This window comes from Manis javanica, chromosome 3 (genome assembly GCF_040802235.1).
Source record: "Manis javanica isolate MJ-LG chromosome 3, MJ_LKY, whole genome shotgun sequence".
Taxonomy (NCBI): Eukaryota; Metazoa; Chordata; class Mammalia; order Pholidota; family Manidae; genus Manis; species Manis javanica.
This window is the reverse complement of record NC_133158.1, coordinates 117,463,496-117,485,929: the sequence shown is the minus strand read 5'-3', so window position 1 is coordinate 117,485,929 and position 22,434 is coordinate 117,463,496. Positions and strand designations below refer to the sequence as shown.

Sequence of the window (22,434 nt, the reverse complement as noted above, 5' to 3'; positions counted from 1 at the left end):
TATTTTTCTTTACAGTTGGATAATCCATTAGAGAGAAATATAACTGGACACAGTGGTCATGTGCAAGGGAAAAGTGGCAAATAACTTGTTTATTTATCACTAAAAGCCCCTACATCACTGTGGATAAAATGAAGGTTCCTGTGGCCAGGATTCTTACCTGGCCCTGGTTGGCTAGCTCATGTGTGGGCAATATGTTGTTATTGACTATATAAAGAGCTCTGCCCAGTGCTCTGGGAGACATGGTGGCATGGCTGCAAGGCTACAGGAGAGCAGAGCAGAGGCTGGAGTGGTGGCAGAAGTGAAGATAGAGGCCCAGAGGATGGCTGTGCGGACAGAGGGACCCAGAGGATGGCTGTGCAGGCAGAGAGGCCCAGAGGCAGAGACCAGCTTGCTGCATGCTGACTCGCTCTGAGTGAATGGGATTTTAGTAAATGACCTGCCACCGTGGAAATAAAGTTGGGTATAACCCTTTCACCCCAAAAACATTTTGCTGTCATTTTTTTGGTCACATTGAATCCATAGTGAACTTGCTGGGGGCTGAAACCCATTGGCAAGACAATCATAGAAAAGATTTTTCTGTGTTCTAGGTTAATTCACAAAATTGTGTGAATCAGAACATGGGCATGTTGGAACAAGATATGTTGAAATCAAAATGAATGACAGAGCACTCATTTTTTGTGTGTGTGCAGCAAAAAAAAAAAAATGTGCATTTTAAATAAGTCATAGCTGAATGCCAATATGTAAACTGCTTTATTCAAACACAATGGTTGCTGTTAACAATTTACATCCTGATCTTGATTGAACATAACAGGAAACAGTGATAATTTTGAATAAAACTTAATCTGAACTATTTGTTTACAAAATTTCAAAGGGGTGTGGGCAAACCTCAGCAATAACACTTTTTTGAACACTGAAGTTAGAGAAGAGAGAGACAGGTTTTTTAATTGTGACAAGGTCACAATGTCTCTTTAGGACAGGATACAACTACAAAAGAGGATTTCCATAACTGCAAAAGGCTTGCCCATTTCCTCTCCAATATATTTAGTATTTTTTATTGTCTATGTGTACCATTTTAGTGTCTAACTATAAAAATGTTTAATGTTGGCAAGATACTAGGATTTATTAAGACCAAATTGAGGAGGAAACAATCTAAGTGCTGAGAGCTCCATAGTTTAGTAACATTTAACAGCTTTGTTTATTAAGGATGTATTCTGCCAAATATTAAACATCTAAGCTAGCAGAGATTTTCAAGATTATATTTTCCAATCACTTAGTTTAATAAAAAAATATAAAAAACTGAGGCCAAGAAGGGAGAAGTTCATCATCATATAGCCATAGAGTTAGAGGCACAGTTACATTGAGAGCCACATTTTTGTAACTCTTTACTCTATAGCTGTTTCCAACGTATCACACCCAACTTCATGTTATTAACCTCAAATTGACTTTAGAAGTTGGCATGAAAGAGCTCTCTTTAAAAAGTATGATCAAGTGGAACAACATTTTTAAATGTCTAATTATGAGGACTATCATGGGGACAAACTCATGCCTTAGGAAAACTGATTATTTAAATTTAACAAACATGTATTGAGTTCCTACCAAGTGCAAAGAATCAAACAGTGGGGATGGCTGTGTGTGAGCATTTAGATCTCACACATAATAATCTGGAATGTCAAAGGTATTGATTATGGGAATGTTGTATTTATTCTGGGACAATAGGAAAGAGAAAAGGGAATCATTACTTAGGAGCATTGTTTTTTCATATTCTAAAATCCTATCTAAATTCTCATATATAAGATGGTGGGCAAATGCTATTAAGTCTCCCACTGGGAAAATGGACCACAATGACCAAATATTTATTTATTTGTGACGAGTTAAGTCATAGTATTCGTGAGGGATCCCCTCTGTAGACCTACAGACGTGTGAATGGGTAGGCTGGGGGCAACTCAGCAAAAGGGCCACAGCTTTTTTGTACCTGTAAAGCAGGCATAGAAAGAATCCTCTGAACAATTTGATGTGGACTGCAGCAGTCCAGATGATTTACTTAGGTTTAATTTAGTAGTGGTAAGAGAAAGCTGGAGATTTTTATCAGAGATTAGAAAGGCTTTTCTGCAGTTTTCTGCAGTAAAGCACTGACAACAAAGCTCTGTGAGAGTTTTGAAATCAATTCTACTCTAAACTGTACTCATCACTGTGATTATAACTTAAAGAGCCCTTAAAGAGTCTGCATGAAGACTTCTGGTTCTGAACATGGTGGAGGAAACTCATTTTTCCCAATATCTCCACTTAAGCACATCTAAAAACTCAGGACATACTGCAAGAGACAAACACAGGAAGACTCCAAAAGGTGCCACGAAGGTGGACTGGCTAGGGACCCGACAGTTGAACATAATGGTAAATTTTCTGCATTTTCTTTTTGTCTCCCAAATATCACAGATTGGACTCTGGAGAAGCCTACAACCTGAAAACGCCAATGGCAACTGGAGTAAACAGAAAAGGCCACTAAAAACTATACTCTTTCTAGGTAGGGAACTGGAAAAGATAGGCACGGAATAATAGAAACATTTGTGACAGTACCTGCCCTACTCCAGCCAAACATTAGGGGGAACAAAAAAAGCATGTCTGCTCCCTCTTGGTGGCTGGTCGGCTAAAGAGGCTGGACTTCCATTCCTCTCTTCCTCACGGGGAGCAGGCATTCCTCTCCCTCCGCCTACAGAGTAAAAAAGGAGTTTCAGAGAGGAGGGAGCCAGATAAACGGGGTCTTTAAGTATTCTTTAAGAATATTAATATCATTTACATATTCTTAAATATGAAGTCCTAGGCAGACCCTTTAGCAACCCACATGTGAAACTGACCAGAATTAAATTGGCAAAAGGTTTGAACACTGAAACTACAGTGTGGAATGTGGCCAAGTTTTCAGACTGGCCTCTGGAGAGCATGCAAACAAAGCAACCTAGAACAGCATTGCAAAGCTCTGTAAATGAAGCCAAGCTTTCTGCATATACCGTGATGTACTTGCTAAGACGGCATACCCACTTTCAATTCTTAAGCATGGACGTTCTGATCAGTTGTTATGCATTTAACTTAAAACTCTCAGTGGTACTCTGAAACCACAACTAAATCCTTTTCAGATGTTATCGCAGAGACACTTAAGCCAGAAATCAGAGGGCTGATGCAGACCATACATGTGGATGTTGTTACTGCTAAATATTCCATGAGCATGTGTTCCTGTGTTTGTTTTAAGGCCTTGGTACTGTTTTTGTTGTTGTTGTTTTCTTTATCCTTTTTCACATTTTCTAAGTTATTTATAGGGAGTGTGCTGGTTTCCCTGGTCCAAGATTTCATTAACCAGAACTAAGAAGCCAGATAGAGAAAGGGCTGTCAAGCTTCTCCAGTGAAAAAGTAGTTAATGACCCCCCCTCAGTGAGTATAAGACACATTTTCATTTCATGAGTTCATGAAGTCTTATTATTAACTCTGATTTGAAAAATATGTTAAATCTTCTTTATTTCAACATTACTTTAGTGCTTGAACCCTAAATGCAACCTCCCTGTTAGGCAGCTGTCCAACTCATGTTCAAACACCTTCTTCTGGTGCTCCCTATTGTACCATAGTGTTAGAAAAAAGCTTCCATGTCTGAGCCAAAATCCTGTTCTCTGTCTCTTCTGCTACCTGGTCCTAGTTCTTCAATTCCTCGGTGCAATAACTTAGATCAAGAATAACTGTCTCAGATGATGATCTTTTTAAAACCTCTTTTTTTTTTTTTAGACTACTTTTATCTACTCATCCCTGTTTCAATTGTTTCTCATATAACATAGTTTCAAGTCTTTTATGTTTTTGTCCTTCCTGAACATTCCCTACACTTTATCTTGTACTTCTAAAAGGACCACCAAATAAAATATCAATGTGACCTTCTTTCAAGTCTTACTCTACAGCAACTGACTGAGCAAAGATGAGGAGTGGCATCAGACATTCTGGAAGTGCTTCCTTTCCTTTAACTCTTACTTCCATTCTACTTGGTATTCCATTATATTACTATCTCATCACTTTTATTTTCTGTGGGTAGATCATTGTCTTGCTGTGCAGCTGGCAGAGATAGAGGGCTCTTAAAAGCCACCCTGTCCCACAGTGCCCTTGCTCACATGGAGACCTCAAGGCCTAAAGCAAAACATTAACTGGGCACAGAGCCTCAATTGCTTGGTTCTAGACTCACAACTACTCTCCCATTTACTTGACTGTAATATAAGAAGCAGTCTCACTTTTGGTGTGTGTGATGAAGAGATGTTTGTTGATTCCCAAACCAAGGCCATTTCCCAAGGGTACTCAAGATCAGGGTTGGGAAGAGGCTTAAATGGGTTTAAAATTCCCAAGATGTGTTGGTCTGTGGGAAGAGATTTTATCTACTAATAGGAAACAGAGAAGGTTTGGAATGTGTTTGAACAGAGTCCATTTTTTTCTTGAAAAACACAAAGGCCACAATCTCAAGGAAATTGTGAAATCTGAGGGTCAGAGAATGTAGTGTGGAAGAGAGGAAAAAGACTTTTCCTAACAAGTACCAAGACCCCACCAAGAGGATGCTTTTGTTTTAGCCTGTTGGCGAGAGGAGGCTGGTCTGTCTGTGCTGCACTGTACAGAGAAGTAACTTGCAGCCAGTAGCTTGAATGGAGCAGGTCAGTTCTTGTTTTGTGTGTCCCCAAGTTTTCGGTACCTACTGAACATGTATCCTTTTGATATCTCATGATAGATTGGTTTAACTATTCTTCTGTCTTTCATCTTCCCTCACAAGTCTGTCCTCTGCCTAGAAGCCATGAGGCAAGAAAAAAGTATCTCTGTGTCAGTGTTGAACTAGGTGAGCCCACAGTCTTTCTTTATAAACTTCTCACTTCTCACACCTGTAGAGTAGGTATGAATATCCCCATTTTCCAGATAAGAAACTCATGTTCACATAGGTGAGCTTTCCCAGCATCATACAAGTAAAAAAAGCAAGATTTTATTTCTTATATATGTCCTTTGATGTCAAAACTCAGACTGAGATGTTAATAAGAGCTCAAGTTTTGAATGAAAAATCCCAATACAGATCCTGACGTGTTATGTACTAGCTGTGTGATCTCAGACATATTATTTAAACCTTTAAGCTTCAGTGTCCCTATTGCAAAATAAAGATTATACTAAGATTTGTATCTTAGGGGTGTAGTGAGAACTTAATGGGAAAATTCATATAAAGCCTTTAGCACAATACTGGAAATAGCAATAGTTAATAAAATAATTTCTGAAACTAAATAGATATAGTTAGAACATACACTACCTCAAAGTTAAATCTAAAGGTTTGGATTCAGTGATTTTTTTTTTAAGTCTGTCAAGGGAAATGTCATTTTGTCATTTCAGGATTCTTTATAATCTGATTTGTGAACAAATTATACTGAGAAGGTAATAAGATACGATTTTCAGAGTTAACAACTGCCCTACATGCGTATTTCTTTTAGTCTGATTCTTCATGCACATACATAGATTATTTTTATTAGTTTAATGACTCCTTGATGTTTTTACCTTTTGGGGTTAAAAACAATTCAATTAGTTATTTTGAGGAAGGAGGATAATTGTCTAACATGTGTCCATTGTGTGAAGTGATGAACGATTTTCTTGCTCTTGCCTGTTCAGAGCTTTGTTGTTTACATGGTTTATTTTTAGTCTTCTGTTGGGGTTTTCGTTCCTCCTCCTCCTCATTCTGCATCTTTTATGTATACTTAGCACCCATAATTGACTTCCACAAATATTTTCTCATTTTATCCTTACATCAACACTGTGAGTTTTGTAATTTTATTATAATCTTTTGAGAGATAGAAACTGAGTCACAAAGAGGATGAGGAACTTAGCAAACTGTAGAAGGGATGGTGGAGCTATACCTAGGATTTCAAAGACACCTGAAATGGCAAAATGATCTCCCTGAACAAACTCAAAAAGTCACTGGAAACACAATTCACTCGGACAACAGTATTGAGGGAGTATATTTTAATTGTCACGATTAGTAAAATGTCCTAAAAGGTGTCATTTCATACATTACCATCTATCCATTCTTCCCAGCCTCAGAATAGTGCATAGTCTTTTAAAACATATGATAAAATTTTTTCAACCCGTACTCTTGATTAATTTCTCCAAATTTTCTATCTTCTCTGCTTCCAATAGTTTTCCTTTTTTTAGTCTCTTTTTCCTCTGAAACTCAAAATTACCGGTATTTTCTAAATGGACTTTCTCCTAAAACATAGTTTTTTTACATACCTAATTCCATTGCTCTGATACAGAACATCCCTGAAGTGCCGCCACATCATCACAGAACCACAGAGGGAGTGTTTCTATTTCTCATCTGATGGATTCACATTGTAAGTATATATACATTAGTTTCTCTCCATGGACTGTGACTTAACTGAAGGTAGAGGTTATGTTTTATCCACCTTCATATCTCCAGGGCCTAACAGGGAATGTAACACCTGAAAGGGTTCCAGAGGTTCTTTAATTACTGATTGGGAAAGCAGTATAATCTAATGTAAATTAAAAGTAAACATTTTTATTAGGAAACTCTATCTTTTTTGCTTGTTTTCACATGGCATTTCTTTATTTGGTAAATATTCAGTGCTATATATGTGACATCTCCCCAGAAGAGACTGCTCCCCTCTCTGGTTCACTGAAGAAATGGAATGGCTCTGCTATCCTGGGCTTTATCAGTTGAGTGTGGGACCCATGACATCACAGCACTGAAGAATGACCAGCATTTGCTCCTGAGTGCTGGTTTTACCAAAGACACATGAATATCACAGCGTGCAGCACACATGTTTTGTTTAGTGCAGCCTCCTTTCATGTGTGGGATCCTGCTTGGACATCGATTTCATTGCTCTCCCCTCACTTTACTTAATGCTTGCTATCATCTCTCCAACTTTCTCCCTCTATTTCTCTATTTCCCTCTAAGATAGACTGAATGTTTGTGTCCTGAAAGTGGTATGTTGAACCATAGCCCTCGAGGTGATGGCATTAGGAGGTAGGCTTTTGGAGGTGACTAGATCATGAATGTAGAGCCCTTATGAATAGAATCAGAGCAATGGAATCGGTGCCCTTGACAAGAAGCCTCAGAAAGGTGCCCTTGCACAGGAGGCCTAACTCCTTCTGCTGTGTGAGGTTACAGCACAGCAGGCCTCTCACCAGACACCAAATCTTCAGCACTTTGGTCTCTCAGCCTCCTGAACTCTGAGAAATTAATATTTGTTGTTTACAAGCTGTGCAGTCTATGGTGTTCTGGTGTACCAGCCTGAAAGGATTGAAACACCCTCTGACCCTGTCTCTGTGTCATTCTTTCCTCTAACAGCCTCTCATTTTCCCTACTTTCTTACCTTCTATAAATTAGCATTTTAGGTCTGATTTAAGCTGCTTCCTAAGATTATATACAACATAGGGGAAACTGCAAGAAAACTAAGAGTTGCAGTGGATTACTTTTAAATGACTGGGTGTGAGTACTATGCATATTGAATGAGAACCATATTTAATTCTGGAGTTCAGAGTTCACAACCGAAAGGTGTTGGTTTGTCCTACTAAAACAACCTGCCCTGTTATGTTCAGACAAAATGTAGAGATGAGCCAGATCCTCTGATCTTTGCTTCAGGCTGAACAAGTGTAGCCATGGGGGAGGTCCAGCTATCAGATTTGAGCCTACTGATTTGCATCTTAGAGAAAGGAGCTCTACATCCAATGAATATATGAATATATTTCCCCTAATAAAAAGGTGTCCAGCTATAGCTAAACTTTTTCATAAATATCATGATTCATCACTGGCACATTGCCATCTAGAATATTCTGCCAAAAACTTGATTCGTACTTGTCTAAACTTAGCTGTCCAGTTATCTTAAATATGGATAAATGTTTAAACCAGTGGTTTTCAGTGAGGGGTGATTTTGACCTCAAGAGACATTTTGCAATGTATGGAGACATGCTTTTTTCTGGTATCGCAGTTTGGAGAGGGGTGGAGTGGTCTGCTACTGGCATCTAGTAAGTAAAGGCCAGGGACTGCCACTAAACATCCTAAAATGTACGGGACAGCACATGACAATAAAGACTTATTCATCCAAAAATATCAGTAAGCCCAGGTTGAGAAACTCCAGCTTAAATGCCTACTGATCTGACAACAAGCAGATTCCAAGTGTAACCGAGCTCTTGGTAACCTTAGACAAACAATGACTGACGGTGAATATCTCTGTCCCCAGTGACATTTTTACATGTTATGGGCTAGAATCAAATGCTGATTGTTGATCCTGGATTCAATCTGAAAAAATAGTATTAAGAAATACCTCTTGCTTCAGTGGGAATAATCTGGTCTTCTGGATTAGTCTTTGATATCATAATTTGAGATCATTTTCAGAAACAGCCAAATCTGGTTATTAAGGTATTTCACTGTGTCTGTAGTCCTAATTATGTGTTGATGTCATCATGCAAGCCTTTTGATTTTGGCAGACTGAAAGCAAAAATTTAGCATTCAGATAAGAAGAATCAATCAAAATTGGCTTAATTAACTTTTCTGTGATTCAGGATTTGTTAACAGTTTCTCTGTTTTGTTTTAGATTTATTAATTTTTTTATGTGTTCCTCCATTCTCTTCCAGAATTCCATTAAAATTACACTGCAGTCTTCAGCAGAGTCCTGTTACTTGCACAAAAACTGAATCCATTACTTGCAGACAATGAATTCCACTAGGATCACTGTGATAGCCCTCGACTTCTGGAAAATCTGACATCTTGGACCTCCCTCTTTCTGGCTCTGGCTCTTATTCCTTAATTCCTCTTCCAAAAAATATTTTTTACCTCATTTATTTTCATTAGGCTTTTCGGGGAATACAATTAACTCAGGTTCCCACTTCTGAAATTTTGCCAGAAGGGGGCAGAACAGTAGTACAAGGAATAACACTGCATAAGGTAGCTTTTATTTTCAGGGTCTGTTGCATCTAGCAGATAATGTAAGTGGCATGCTCTGTGTTCCCTGTTAATTATGTTCAGTTTATGTTTCCAGTGTGGGCAAAGAGTGGTCAATCAGCAATGTCACAGAGGTAGGACTCATGGTTCTCAGATTCCAATCCTGGCTCTTCCACTACATTACTGGATAAATTTGGACAACCTGATTCTCCTCTAGGCTTTATGTTCCCATTTGTAAAATGGGATGGCTGGAACACTAATGTTGCATGTATGTGGCGGGGAGCAGTTGCAGAAAGATGGGAAGCTAAGAATGGAGGGGAACACCTTCCTCAGTGCATGCCCAGTTCTTGCACAAGTCGTACAAGGAAAAGAGGCATAAAAAGACTTTCATAGACGTAGATGCCTAAGCCTATGTATCAAATTAAATATGAGGCTCTATGGCCTTCACTGTATCAGAGCCAGAGATATGACATGGCTTCTACCACTACCTGTTTTCTCTTCCCTCTATTGATCCCTCCAACCCTCTCTTCCTCGGATGTAATGTCACTGTGTAAATCACCAATAGGGCAAGGGGTGGGAGAGGAAAGGGAGAAAAAAAAAAAGCAGAAAACAAAATAAACCGAAAGGAGTATGACCAAGTGAAATCAACTGCTTCTGACCATAGCCTGCAGCTCCCTTCAGTACTGAAAACTGAAAATCATACACACAGCCCTGAAGCATACCACTTAAAAGGCTGACTCCAAATTATACTTTTAAAGATGTATTTGGGCCATTTGGCAAATGAGGGCCAGGATTCATGGATAATATATACAGCTAGGAAGTCAGATGGCAGGAAAGGAGAAATGAATAAAAGGACAGAAAAAGAATTCTAGGAGAAAAGCTGAATGGAAAATAAAACAGGAGAAATTATTTTTCCTAATGAGAAATGCAAAATTTTCCATCAGACAACTGTGACTCTTGGCTGAGTGGCCTGTGTATCATGTGAATGAAAACGCATAGTGGGCAGGGCAGTCAAGGAAGCTCTGCCTGTGTCTGCTCCGTCTCTGAAGTCTGCGGGTCTCAGCTGCTTCAGTGATTCACCACACTGCCCCTCTGGAGGTGGGATGCCCATTACAGAGTCTGAGAAAAACACTACACTATGCATTAGAATGCCTACATTCTAGACTCAGCTCCATGTGCTGACCCTCTTTAATTCGTCATAGAACCTCTAAGGCCAGCGTCATCAGCTGTTAAGTGACAGTGAGAGACTTCTTCATGATCTCTAAGGGTTCTTCAAGCTGTGGTATTTTTTATAGTCCCAATAATCACCACCCCCGATCCTTGCTAGACCATGTTTCTTGAGCAAAATTCTTATTCCTCCTTCTCTCACCCCTACTTCACTGCCCAAAAGCAATTATTTTACTTGAAGAAAGTTGAACAAGATGCTTTCTTGGAATCCCTTGCAGCTCAAAGATGTGTGATTCTAAGAAATCCACAGTTTATTTAATTACTTAGCAAAATAGAAGAACTGTTATTATACCAAATCTGACAAGTTTTCATTAGGTGAAGCCAACCACCTGCCAGCATTTATCAAGCCCCCCGCATGAAACAAGCTGACATTTTATCAAATATTCCCAAAAGAATTCCATACAGTTATCCTTTTGGAGTTTATCAGTGAGCAAATGATATTAGTGATAGAATACAGTCGATTCTCAGAGATGGGATCTTTGATGACAGACAAGAAGTTAATTACTTTTCTTTATTAAAACCTGAGAAGGAATGCCTGATTCACCAGATTAAGACAGGAGAAAATGTATAAGTAGTTGTTACCTTATCTAATTGAATTTTAAGCCTCTAGGCACTCACTATTTGTAACTGCAATGGCTGACTGATAAAGAGCTGACTGGGCCACCAAATGGACAACCTCCTATGAGGAAACAATTGAGATTCGAATTCCTTAACACACTGGATCCAAGCTGGCTAGACAAAGAATTTCTCAGGTTTCTTTCCTAAGGAGTGTGAGGAAAAGATGACAACAGTGGATTTTGATAATTCAAGCACATAAAAAAGGGCCAATTGTGAGGGGAAAAAAAAAATCCCTTGAGGAAATAATAATGAGGACAATTTCAGATAAACTATGTAAAGAAGACACAAAATCAACTTATTTGAAATGATTTAGGGACAAAATATACATGGTCTACAGAGAGTAAAAGAGCAATTTATATATGGAATCCAGAAAAAGTTTTTTTCCTGAACTACCAGGATCAATAGCATGCAGTTGTGGTCTCAGGTTTCATTTTGTTTGCTTGTTAAGACATTCATTGATAAAAAGAAAGAAGTTGATTAAGCAGCATAAGAGAGGACATTCCTTGAGTTTACTTTTTTTTTTCTTTCTAGAAACCACTAATAAAATAGATTATCGTCAATAAAAGGGAGTTTGGAGAGATGATTCTAGGAAGGAGATTGAATTGCCTAATTTAATTGCATTTCCCTTTTTTCCCACCCTCTAATCCTGAGAAGAAAAACGAAGGTCAAATGGCACAAAGTACCAACTCAGAAGCAAAACATGCGAGCGCAGGCTTATTTTAAGCTAAATGAAATAAATAAACTGCACTAGTTTTGTTTTTGTTTTATTAATGGCTGGGAACAGTGGAAGAAAAGGAGATATGCCAATTCCTGATTAAATAGTATATTGAAAATTAAAAAAGTATTTCCTACCTGTGTTTAAATTCAGCAGATATATATAAAGCAGGCACAGTGTGTCAAGGATCTTCTAAGGCATAGTGTTAAGTAATAAGAATTAAATTAGGGAAAGAAGATGGAAGGAGAGGGAAAGGAGATTTGCAACAGTATCTGCAACTTGCAAGTAGAAAAACGTACAAGCCATCTACAGTCTTTCTGTAATTTCCTCCCCCAAATGACCAGCCAGGAAACCGAATAACAAATGTGAGAAAACCTGCTGCCAGACAGAAATCTTTCTACAAAAAAGATACACAAGGCACCAGGCTATTATTCATTCATCAAACATATACTAAGCTTTTAAGGCTATGTCCTCTTTCATAGGTATCAGGGGGGAATAGAGAGGTGAGGACCTAACTCAGACCTCCTGAACCTACATCTCTATTTTGCATTTACCTTTAATGCCCAGATGATTCATAATGATTATCTATCTAATCATCTAGATCTGGAAACTCCTACTTTAGGAGATGCAAAAGTGACTAAGTTCTTGATCTCAAAGAGCTACCATAAATGACAGGCAAATACACAAATTTCCCCAAAACTATGTTAAAATGAAACATGAAAGGAAAGGAACAAATTCCTTGCTATGAACATATAGAGGAGAAGGAATACATGTACTGTAGAGGGAGTAAAAGAGGAGCTCATAGAAATAGGTATGTTTGTATTAGTACAGTTACCATTTGAGCATGAAGAGGGGGAGGAGGAAAAATATATTAATATACCTGATAATAAGAAACACATCTCCAGTGTTCATTGAGAAGCAGGCCATGTCCTGGATATGCCACATAAATCCTCTCAAACAATCTAAACCAATCAGGTAGGTCCCATTATTTTCCCATTTTTCAGATGAGGCAGCAAAAGCTCAGAAAGTTTATGTAATTTGCTCAGCCACACAGCTCAGCTAAAGATTGAGGAGTTGGAGTTCAATCCCAGATCTATCCCATTCCAGATCTACATGCCTCCCTAGAAGATAAACAAAGACCAGATGTGTCAGATACAGAAGACCAAGCATCCATTGTTCCCTTTGTCTGGAGGGTGGCAGAGTCAGGGGAGTCAGGGGCAGGAAAGTGAATTAATACAGGCTGTGGATGCTGTATTAATTACATTATCTGGGCTTTCAATAGTAGTACGGGGAAAACCACTGAAGGTTTCTGAGTGGAGAATACTCTGATAAAATCTTAGTCTTTAGGCTGAGAGTCAAGAGTTATATCTCACAATCTGAAATGATAAAAATCAAACTTTGAAGCTTTTCATCCTGCCGTTAAACAAAAAAGTATGGCCAGAAGCCAGGTGGAACTACTGCCTGACAGCTGTCCAGACAAATTCCAAACATGCCAGTCCTCAAGGAAGAATCTACAGGGCAGGTCTCAATATAATTGTGTGAGTGCCTGTTACACAGAGGACAAGGACCTCCTCATTCCTGGAGCTGTCCACATCTGGCATAAGGATAGCCCTGGGGACTACAACATTCCCCGAGGCCTGAGGCAACCCCATGGGGCAGAGGGCACAGAATGGGCATGGGCAGTGATTGGTATTGTCAGAACCCAGACTCCTGACTCCCAGCTCCGTGCTGCCTTTCATTAAACTTTTGGCTCTGCCACTAAATATGTGACACTGGGTGAGCCACTTTCCCTCTCTTGATCTCCCTTTCTTCAACTGTGAAATGAGAAATTGAGCTTGACGGGACTCAGATTTCCCAATTCTCAATCCTTTTCCCCTCCAACAGGACAGCATAAAGGCTCCGCTTCCATCAGTGTCTGGCTCGCTAACTGGGATCTGGTGAAGGATCAGCATCTCCTGAGAGCTTCTACAGTTTGTAAACTAGCTGAGAATAATTGTATTTCTTCATCTCTAGGAAGCCTGCTAGTTCTGACTGCATCATGCGATTTACAGGTCTCAAATCCTTGCTACAAAGTCCTCACTAAAGTCAATCTGGCCCAGGATTATACTCTTCAAGTGCAAACTGGATCACTGATGTCAAAAGTAATTCATGATGATATCCAGGCATATGTAAGGAATTCATTTAATGATCGGATTCAGTCCATATCATCAGGGAATGAATCACTTTAGAATCCACACCTGTCAGAAACCAAGGATGCTTTATTATTATTTGAAAGTTGTGTTTTGCTCTGAAAGGATGGTGTCTGGCTATGTTCACCTGAGTGCCTTTGTGTGTGTGTGTGTTTATGAGTAAAATTCCAAGGAAGCCACACAGAGGCTAAACCATGAAGTTGTGGAGTTCTTGAGAGCAAAGAGGGAGGAAATGTGGTGGACCTTATCAGATGTTCACAAAGACACTTGGGCAAATGCAGGCCATAAAAGTGAATTTCCTATTCAGTCATAAAAAAAGAAAGAAATTCTGCCACTCTGCAACAACATGGATGGGCTAGAGGATATTATGTTAAGTGAAATAAGCCAGGTGGAGAAAATAATACCACATGATTTCCCTTATATGTGGAATCTAAAATCAAAACAAAATAAACAAAACAGCAGTAGATCCAGAGACACTGAGAAGTGACTGGTGGTTACCATGAGGGAGGGACTGGGCTGGGTGGGTGGGTAAAACAGGTGAAGGGGATAAAGAGGCACAAAATCTCACTCATAATATAAATTAGTCACAGAGATGAAAGTACAGCATAGAGAATATAGTCAGTAGCTCTGTAGCATCTCTCTATGTTGACAGATAGTAATTACATTATTTGGGGTAAAATTTAATAGTGTACATAACTGTTGAATCACTATGTTGTATACTTGAAACCAATACAATATCATATATAAACTATACAACAAAAATTTTTAAATGAATTTTTAAAGGAATAAAAATATTTCCTCTTTAAGAGTTTATCATTTCTGTAAATTCAGAAAACTTTGCCTATCAGAGCAGAGATGAATAAGGAGAATATTCAAGATTTGTTCTGTTCTCAGAAACACTACTGGTAAAACAGAAATTAGCACGTGAATTCCCATATTTTTTTGAAGGACTTCTTAAACTTCATTGGTTCATCAGACCACATCCAGCAGTTCACCCACAAAAGTGCCCATGAGTGATTGATTCCTATAAGCAATTCACTGAAAAATTTGAGGTATGTTATACCTATGGCTTTACCTTCTTTGACCTCCAACCAGGGGACAAGAGCAGGAGAATGGCTAATAGATGTTAACAATGACAGTGAAGCATGCTTGGTTACTGAACCAAGGAAACCCCCATTTTGAGAGTTACCATATGGTTACTTGCTTTTATAGGACTGAACAGGAATGTGCATTCCTTCTCCAGACCTGGGAAAGGAAAATCTGCCCAAGATGTGTGACAGAGCTATCAGCAGGACTGCCAACCTTACATTTGAGACTCCTGGGAAGATCGTGCTACAGGGACCAACCTGGACCACCCAGGCTCTGCTCTGGGAATTTGCTTCAGATTATCGCCCACTGTCAGGCAGGTGCTCAAGCCAACTGATTAATTTCTGTAAGACCACCAAAAACTGTGCCACTCATTGAAAAGAAATCAGATTTCTACTTCATACATTAGCAAATCCATCAGGTGTAACAAGCAAAAAGAAGACAAATCCTGGAAAGAATGCAGGCTTTTTACCTTATTTCTTGCTCAAGATACGATGCTAGTGAACTCCAGCACCTTAGCCACAGCACTGGGAGTTAAGAATTAGTCTCACTTGTGATTTTCTGTACTTCATCAGCAACTGTAAATTTCCAGAGAACCCTATTACCTGTGAGGGCAGAAGCCTGTGGGATGAGCTGCAAAAGGCATTGGCTCTCTGTACACGATGCATGTTTTTGCCACCTAAGAAATGCAGCCTGGTCCACTGGCTGGCATGATCAACCCACTCCCAAAGCTGCTACTTCTCCAACAGTTGGAAAACAGACATAGATACACTGACATGGAAAGCCATAAGGGGAGGAAATGTAAGTTCAGAGCAACATGTTGTTGGGGGGTGGGGGGTGGAGATGCAGGGATAAGAAACACAGGCTAAATTCTTTCTGCTGAGGTGTCCAGATCTTCCAAATTGTGAATGTGGGGAAAATGCCAATATACACTGTATACCTCCTGACACAGAAATATGCACAAAAATAAAACCAAAAGGAGAGTACTGGGCATCTTATGTCCAATAACAAAGCCCAATTCTTACCTCCAGATATTGGTAGCCCACTATCAAAGGAGAGAAAGTCAGCACTTTGGGTAAATACTTTCAGTGAGACTGCCTCACACAGAGTCACCTCTTCCACACATACCTTCCCTTTAACCTTTGATCTTTTATTTTTTTTAAAGGTGTGGAGGAGAAAAGAGAAAAACAAACTTGTTCCAGAACAAATCTACTTTTAACTCTGCCGTTCTGAGGATTTCTTTTAGACTTCAGGGTAAAGGTGCCGAGTAGAGTGTAGAAGGCATGAGGAAGTGGAGTCGTAAGATACATGGGGATGAAGCTAGACCAAGAAAAGGAGCGAGAGAAGACGTAACTAGAACCAGCCCTGCTAAATTAATCTCAGAAATTAATGCTGAGTGGGCACTTTAAACATCGCTGTATCAGTATAGTCCTCTTTGAGTGAGAAGCTGAGGCCAAAAGAGCTAATGGCTTGCCCAGGTTCATCAAGTGCTGATTACCGAACTGGGGTCACCAGATATCGGGATCCACAAACAGGAGACAGAAACGTTAAAGGAAACTCAATCTGAAAGGCTAATGGGTAGAGAGATGGCAAGGAGAAAGGAGCAGCGGGCCGGACTGGACAGAGCATCCCGGAGCCGCAGGGGGCATTGGCGTGCGCGCTGGGTACCTTGATGTAGGCCCGCTGCAGGTAGTTGTAGGGCACTCTGCGCTGGAAGTCGCTGCGCACATCCTCGCTGACGCGGTGGCGGGACGCGGGTCCCCCGAGGCGCTGGGTCTGGCAGCCGCGGTAGCAGCGCGCCCTCTCCAGCAAGGCACGGAAGAAGGGCAGCTCGGCCCCGGGCCCGACCCCCGGGGGCGCGAGAGGGCGGCGCGCGGCGCAGTAGCGGGCGCAGCGCGCGCGGATCTCCCGCAGGCGCCGGTGGCTGCGCAGAGCTACCTCCAAGTCGCGCACGGCTCTCTCGTAGTCCCCGCGGTAGTAGGCGGCCACGCCGCTGGCGTAGAGCAGGTCGAAGGGCTGCAGAGGCCCGGGCTCGGGCTGCCGCTCCGGGAGCGCGCGATCCGGGGGGCCGCCCCACAGCGGCGGCGGCAGCAGAAGAGCCAGCAGCAGCGACAGCGGCGCCCACATGCGCTCCCGCATCCTCCGCCGCGCTGCCGGACGCTCGCGGCCCCGGCGTCGGGGCCTGGTCTCCACCTGCGCGGGCGAGGGCGCCGGCCCCCACGATCTGACTGCCCTGCGCACCCCAGGTGGCCGCTGGCGCTCCGCTACTGAGGCGGAGGCCGGGCCGGCTGCTCTTTAAGGGACGCCCACAGCGCGCACGCTCCTCCTGCCGTCCGAGCCGCGGCGAGGAGCCGGCGCTCAGCGCGCGCCCTGCAGGCTCCGGGCCGCAGTCGCCGGGATGCGGTGGGCTGCACCCCCCGCGTGCCAGGCAGACAGCGAGCACCGCTTGAGGCCGATCCGGGAGAACAGCTTTACTCGTGGGCTTCCTTCTAGGTGGCGAAATGTGTATGATCAACTCCCTTTTTGGAGGGGAAGACAATCGGCTTAGTGAGGTTAGGGCTCTGGGAAGGTGTACCTGACCTCGCAGTTTGCAGAGTCCCTCCCCTTCAGGTGAAGCGCCAAAGCTCCATCGCAGGCTGTGAGGGAAGCCCCGGAGGGCCAGTTGGCCCAGTTGCGGAGGCTTGATGGCAAGAGTGGTTAGTCCGACTTTCTGAACTATGAAAAGGTAAAGGAAGGACCCAAGCCTGGGCCTTTGAAGTCAGAGCTTACCGCAGCTTCCCCCTGGGCGGGTCTGCCCTTCCTTGCCGTCCCATCTCCCTTAGTACGGCTCTGTGCCTGTGCATCGGAGCAGGGGTAGGGGCAGGAGAGGAGCAATAAATAGCCTGCATGCCTGTGCGCACAGCCGTGTTACAGGACCTAGGGAACTGTTAAAGTAGGCGGGGCTGTCCTCACGTTCTGCTCTGTCCTTTTATCAACCGTGTGACCTTGTGCAGCTGAGCCTCAATTTCTTCATCTCCATAACAGACAAATATCTCAACGTGTCACGTTCTTACCTAAATTCTAACTGCAGGAGTTGAATAAAGAGGCAATTCAATAAACCAAGTACCTCCAGGACCTAAATAATGAACATCAATCTAGGAATAGGGAAGTTGACAGAAATGGCTGCCGGGCTCCAAAGGACTAGCTTTGGAGGCTTTTTCTGTTCTCCTTCTCTCAGCCTTTGGAGCCAAGGTGTTTCCCTCGTCCCTGTTCCTTGGCTCTACACTCTCACAAGGATTCCTGAGAGGTTAAGCACTGGATCCTGGACTCCAGACTGCTTCCTGGAGACATGTTCCTGTTCTTCTAATGGCTGTGGCAATTTCACCGAAGTCCCCCTAGCCAACTGGATGTTGAGCAAAAGAGAAGAGCAATGGAAAGGAACCACGTGTATCATGTAGTTGATATGAATTTCCCAAAGAAAACTTTCATATGGAATCACCTCTATCATGAGGAGGTTGTCAGAGTTTCATGCTCATTCCTTTATTTTGTTTGGTTGACCACTCTGAAAATGAACAGTCTTGGCTCTGTAACTTCAAGAGACACCAAATAACCATACTATTGTTGTTTTTGTACACCAAACCTCACTCATTTGGCTCATTCCCCTGATAGAAAAGCTCCAGTTTGGAGCTGAGTATGTACTGAATGCTTTGGATGTTCAATATTCCAGAATTTGCACTTGGGTCATTAGCCCAGACTTTTTCTGTAAAGATTAGCTCTCTTTTCAGATAAAGACTGGAGTCCAGAGTTACCAATCCACTTGCGGAAGGTTCTGAAGCACACTAGTCAGTCCTGCTATAGGACTAAGGACAAAGTGCCTGAATGTTTTGCTGTAGATTACCTGTATATCCTATGACATTTCCACATCATTTAATACCAACTAAATGTATGTCTTTGGAGGGCTGTTCTCAAAGTAGGTGTTCTGGTGGAAAGGGAGATAAAAAAGTCAAGTCCATATCCCTTATCTCTAGGAGATTACAGTGTTGTATAGGAGACAAACATGATGTGCAGGACTATAACACAAGGTAGAATGTGGTACATCTTAAGTTAGATTCAAAGTGTATTTCAGAAATGCAGAGCCTGGAAAGATGGCTTCTGGTGGAAAGATTAGAGGAAAAGTTAGAGGGAGAATTGACATTGATGTAGAGTCAGCTTACAGGCTGTAGCCATACCAAACCTCCTGCTGATCCCCCAGCTGGCCATGTGCTTTCAAATCTTCTGCATATTCCTGCTACCTTATCAATATCTGTACTTTATAGTACAGATACCTGACTTTATAGAAAACATTCAACTGACATCTCAAATTTGCTTGAACATTGGAATCACTTGAGAAGGCAAGATACTGCTATCTAGCCCTAATCTGAAAGATTCTGATTTAATTGGTCTGGGATATGGCTTGAGAATTGAGATTTATAAAAGTTCCATGATTCTAATATGAAACCAAAATTGAGAATCACTGGTCTCAAGTTAATGCCATAGTCCAAAAAGTAGGTCTATGTGTCAGGGCTCTGGGTGCTATAGAGAATTCATGAATCATCCCTCAGATCTCTCCTTCTCAAAAAGGGAAGTCTGATATTTCTCTTAAGGCTGGATCAAAACAAAATCTCACAACCCTTGAATGACAAGAGTCTTGCAGGGCAGTGAAGTTGATTCCAGGCAATGTGGTGCCCAGTGTTATCAACTCTGTATTGAGAAATGCAGCCCTCCCTGGGTCGCTTGCACTCCTGAGCATTTCACTGGGTGTTCCGAGAATGTACTTCTTTATATGGGTTATTTCTTAGATAACTGGGTGCCACCTCAAAGTTTCTGATTCACTAAGCCTGAGGTAGAGGCCAAAAATGTGCATTTCTAACGAGTTCCATGGTGACACTGATGCTCTTGGTGCAAGATTCATACTTTGAGAATTTCTTTATCAAAACAACTCCTTATGAACAGTGTTTCTTAAACTTTGTTGTGTATCAAAATGCTCTTAACAAACACAGATGTCTGGCTTTTAAAGTAGAATCAAGTTTGGGCCTTCATATTACTGAGTTCCCCAGGGGTTCTTTAACCCAACAAAGTTTGAGAACCACTGCTTTAGTTAGTGATATTTCTCCCAGGAATATCTGGAGACATTGTTGTTTGTCACAACTAGGAGAATGGAGTACAGTTGTACAATTGGCATCTAATGGGTAGAGGGTATGGATAGATGCTAACCATCTTTTGATGAACAGGACAGCCTTCCACAATCTAAGTATCAACCATGCTCAAGTTGAGAAACCCTAGGGTAGAACATAGTTTAAGCACTACGTATCTTACTCAATTCTCTTATTTTATGAGGAAACATGGGAACACAGGTCACATAAATAGGCAGTGGTAGGACTCATATGCTTAATTTTATATACTAAAAGACAAGATGTTATGCTGGATGTCATAGAACACAGGATAACAGTAGCTTTGTGAATGTTTCTTAAAGGAGATATAAAACAAAATGCATGAAAGTAAGAAAGAAACGATAATTTGAGAAAAAGGAGCCATTGTAGGAATAAAATGTTGAAATTTCTGCTAAGATAGGTATGAACTGGGAGCCTGCAATTTCACTTTTCCCCCATTACTTACGAATTCAGAGAACAGCCAGAGCACAAGAGAATCCATCCAAAAACTTTAAGAGAAATCCAATCACTTCCTTTTTTATTATATTTGGAAGAATCTTGACAGAAGCTTGAATTTCCTTTCAACTTCTGTTTACAAGTCAACAGCATCTCCGCACTGCTTACCTTAGGGAACCTCCAACAAGAAGGAATTGAGAAAAAAGATCTTCCAATGCTTCCTGTTTTCCCCAAATCGGTTTAGTTTTTCCAAGCTGACTTCTCTCTCCTGCAGAATCTTCACGGAACAATAAAAGCACACTCAGGCTTCAGTGTTAGACTTAATCAACACTTTCCATAAGCAGATCTAATATTAGTTTACGTTGGTCATGGGTAGCCAGAGCTCTTGCTTGCCCCAAACATCTTTGATTCCTTTGAAATGAAAGGAATAATTCTCACTATGCAACAACCCAACCCTGTTCCACTGCTGTTGATGCTGGCTACAAGGCAACTGTTTTGAAGACTTTTTTTCTTACTCAAATAAGATCATCTGAAAACTTTTTTTTTCCTCCACATAAGTTAGTGTGAAAGGTAAGCCACCAACAATCTATCGCCAGAAGAGAGAGTGAGAAAAAATCCTCCCTGGAGGAAGAAGGTTTTTTTTTTCAGAAAAATTAATATTTAACTTACATTAAAAATCAAACGGGAGCTGCCACATTCCAGAACTGTCTGTTCCTTTCCAATTTCCTTAATAGCTCTGTCTCTCTGCTTGCCTTAATTCCTGATTGAACTTGAAAATTCCAAATCAAACAGAACTCTGTAAACACTCTGTCCCCACTCCGTCATGAAGACATTCTAAGTTCATTCCTCAGGAGGCTCACATCTTAGTTGAACAAGAAAAAAGTGAAATAAGAATGCTGAGCAGTCTCCAAATACTTTAAGCTAAAAACACAACACAAACTGAAATCCAGAAAATTGGACATATCTTAGGTACTGGATATTAAGTATAGTTTTTTTCACAAACATTTAATCAATTTCTTTTCAAGAGTCTCTTCGAGTAAAACATTAGCATTGTAATTCCACCAGTGAGAAAAGGATTTATATAAGAGGAATGACTTACCAAAGCCCAGTTTCCAAGTTAAAGGCCAGGACTGACGCCTATTTAGTGCTTCCCCCACTCTGCCACACTGCCTCTTCCTAAGCCTGAGACATCTTCATAGGTCCTGTCTAAAATTCTGCTCTATTAAACTTGTACAGACTACACCTTTTCTTCAGTCACCAATTTTGTTCTGCATTCAGTTAGAGTCACTGACTAATAACATTTTTTTCTGCAGAGTAAATATGGATAAGGTGCATGTGTGTGTGTGTGTGTGTGTGTGTGTACACACAACACCATATCTATTAGATAGAGGCTTAATATGACTCTGAACTCACTTGATAGGTAACATATGCATGGAAACACATGAGGATAAACAGGTTCTTAATTGACTCCTTTGTACGAGATGCCAAATCACTGTGTATGGATGCAAAGTAAAACTTTACCTGTCAGAAATTCTGAAAGAGATTACTCTGTGTGCATAGATGATCCATCATTCTGAGATGACCTTCCTGCCCTGCCTATCTTTGAGAACTCCCCTTCCCATATCCTTCCTCTGAAATGGGGCCCACCGTACTCTTGCTGCCTCTCACCCAAGCCCCTGTTGCCAGACATCACTAATGCCAGTAATCTGCGTGGACCAGCACCCTAGTTCTTGCTGAAAAAATCCTTGGAAGTGAGTTTGTCCTCCCAACTGTGGCCTCTTGACTACAGCCACCCTGATGCTGACTGCTTTGCTATTAGAAGCCTGAATGAAATTCATCTTGTTGCAAGCTGAATCCGTGTCTCTAATCCTGGCCCACCAAAGTGTGTCAGGATCTTCCTTCTGGATCTAGTCTACCCTGCTTCTGACCAACCCCAAGTTATGCCCGGCACAGGGGGCTGCTCTGGGAAATGCAATTTCTGGTGTTCTCACCTCTCTGGCCTCAACTTTATGGGGAAAAGATGGAGAAGAC

At 41.3% G+C, this 22,434-nt stretch overlaps 1 protein-coding gene across 3 annotated transcripts in view; it reads right to left on the bottom strand.

Annotated features, from left to right (window-relative positions):
- P3H2 (prolyl 3-hydroxylase 2) overlaps positions 1–20,590 on the bottom strand; it is a 168,557-nt gene extending 147,967 nt beyond the window's left edge. For 2 of the 3 annotated variants that reach the window (XR_005062885.2, XM_037024159.2), the window contains exon 1: positions 16,448–17,058. Coding sequence is in view for 1 of the 3 variants with exons in the window: in XM_037024159.2 (XP_036880054.1) it covers positions 16,448–16,918 (471 nt within the window). In the remaining 2 variants the exon portion in view is untranslated. Of the gene's footprint in view, positions 1–16,447; positions 17,059–20,571 lie in introns of those variants that run through there. The other variant, XM_073231917.1, reaches the window with a different exon arrangement.
- Between the last annotated feature and the right edge of the window lie 1,844 nt (positions 20,591–22,434).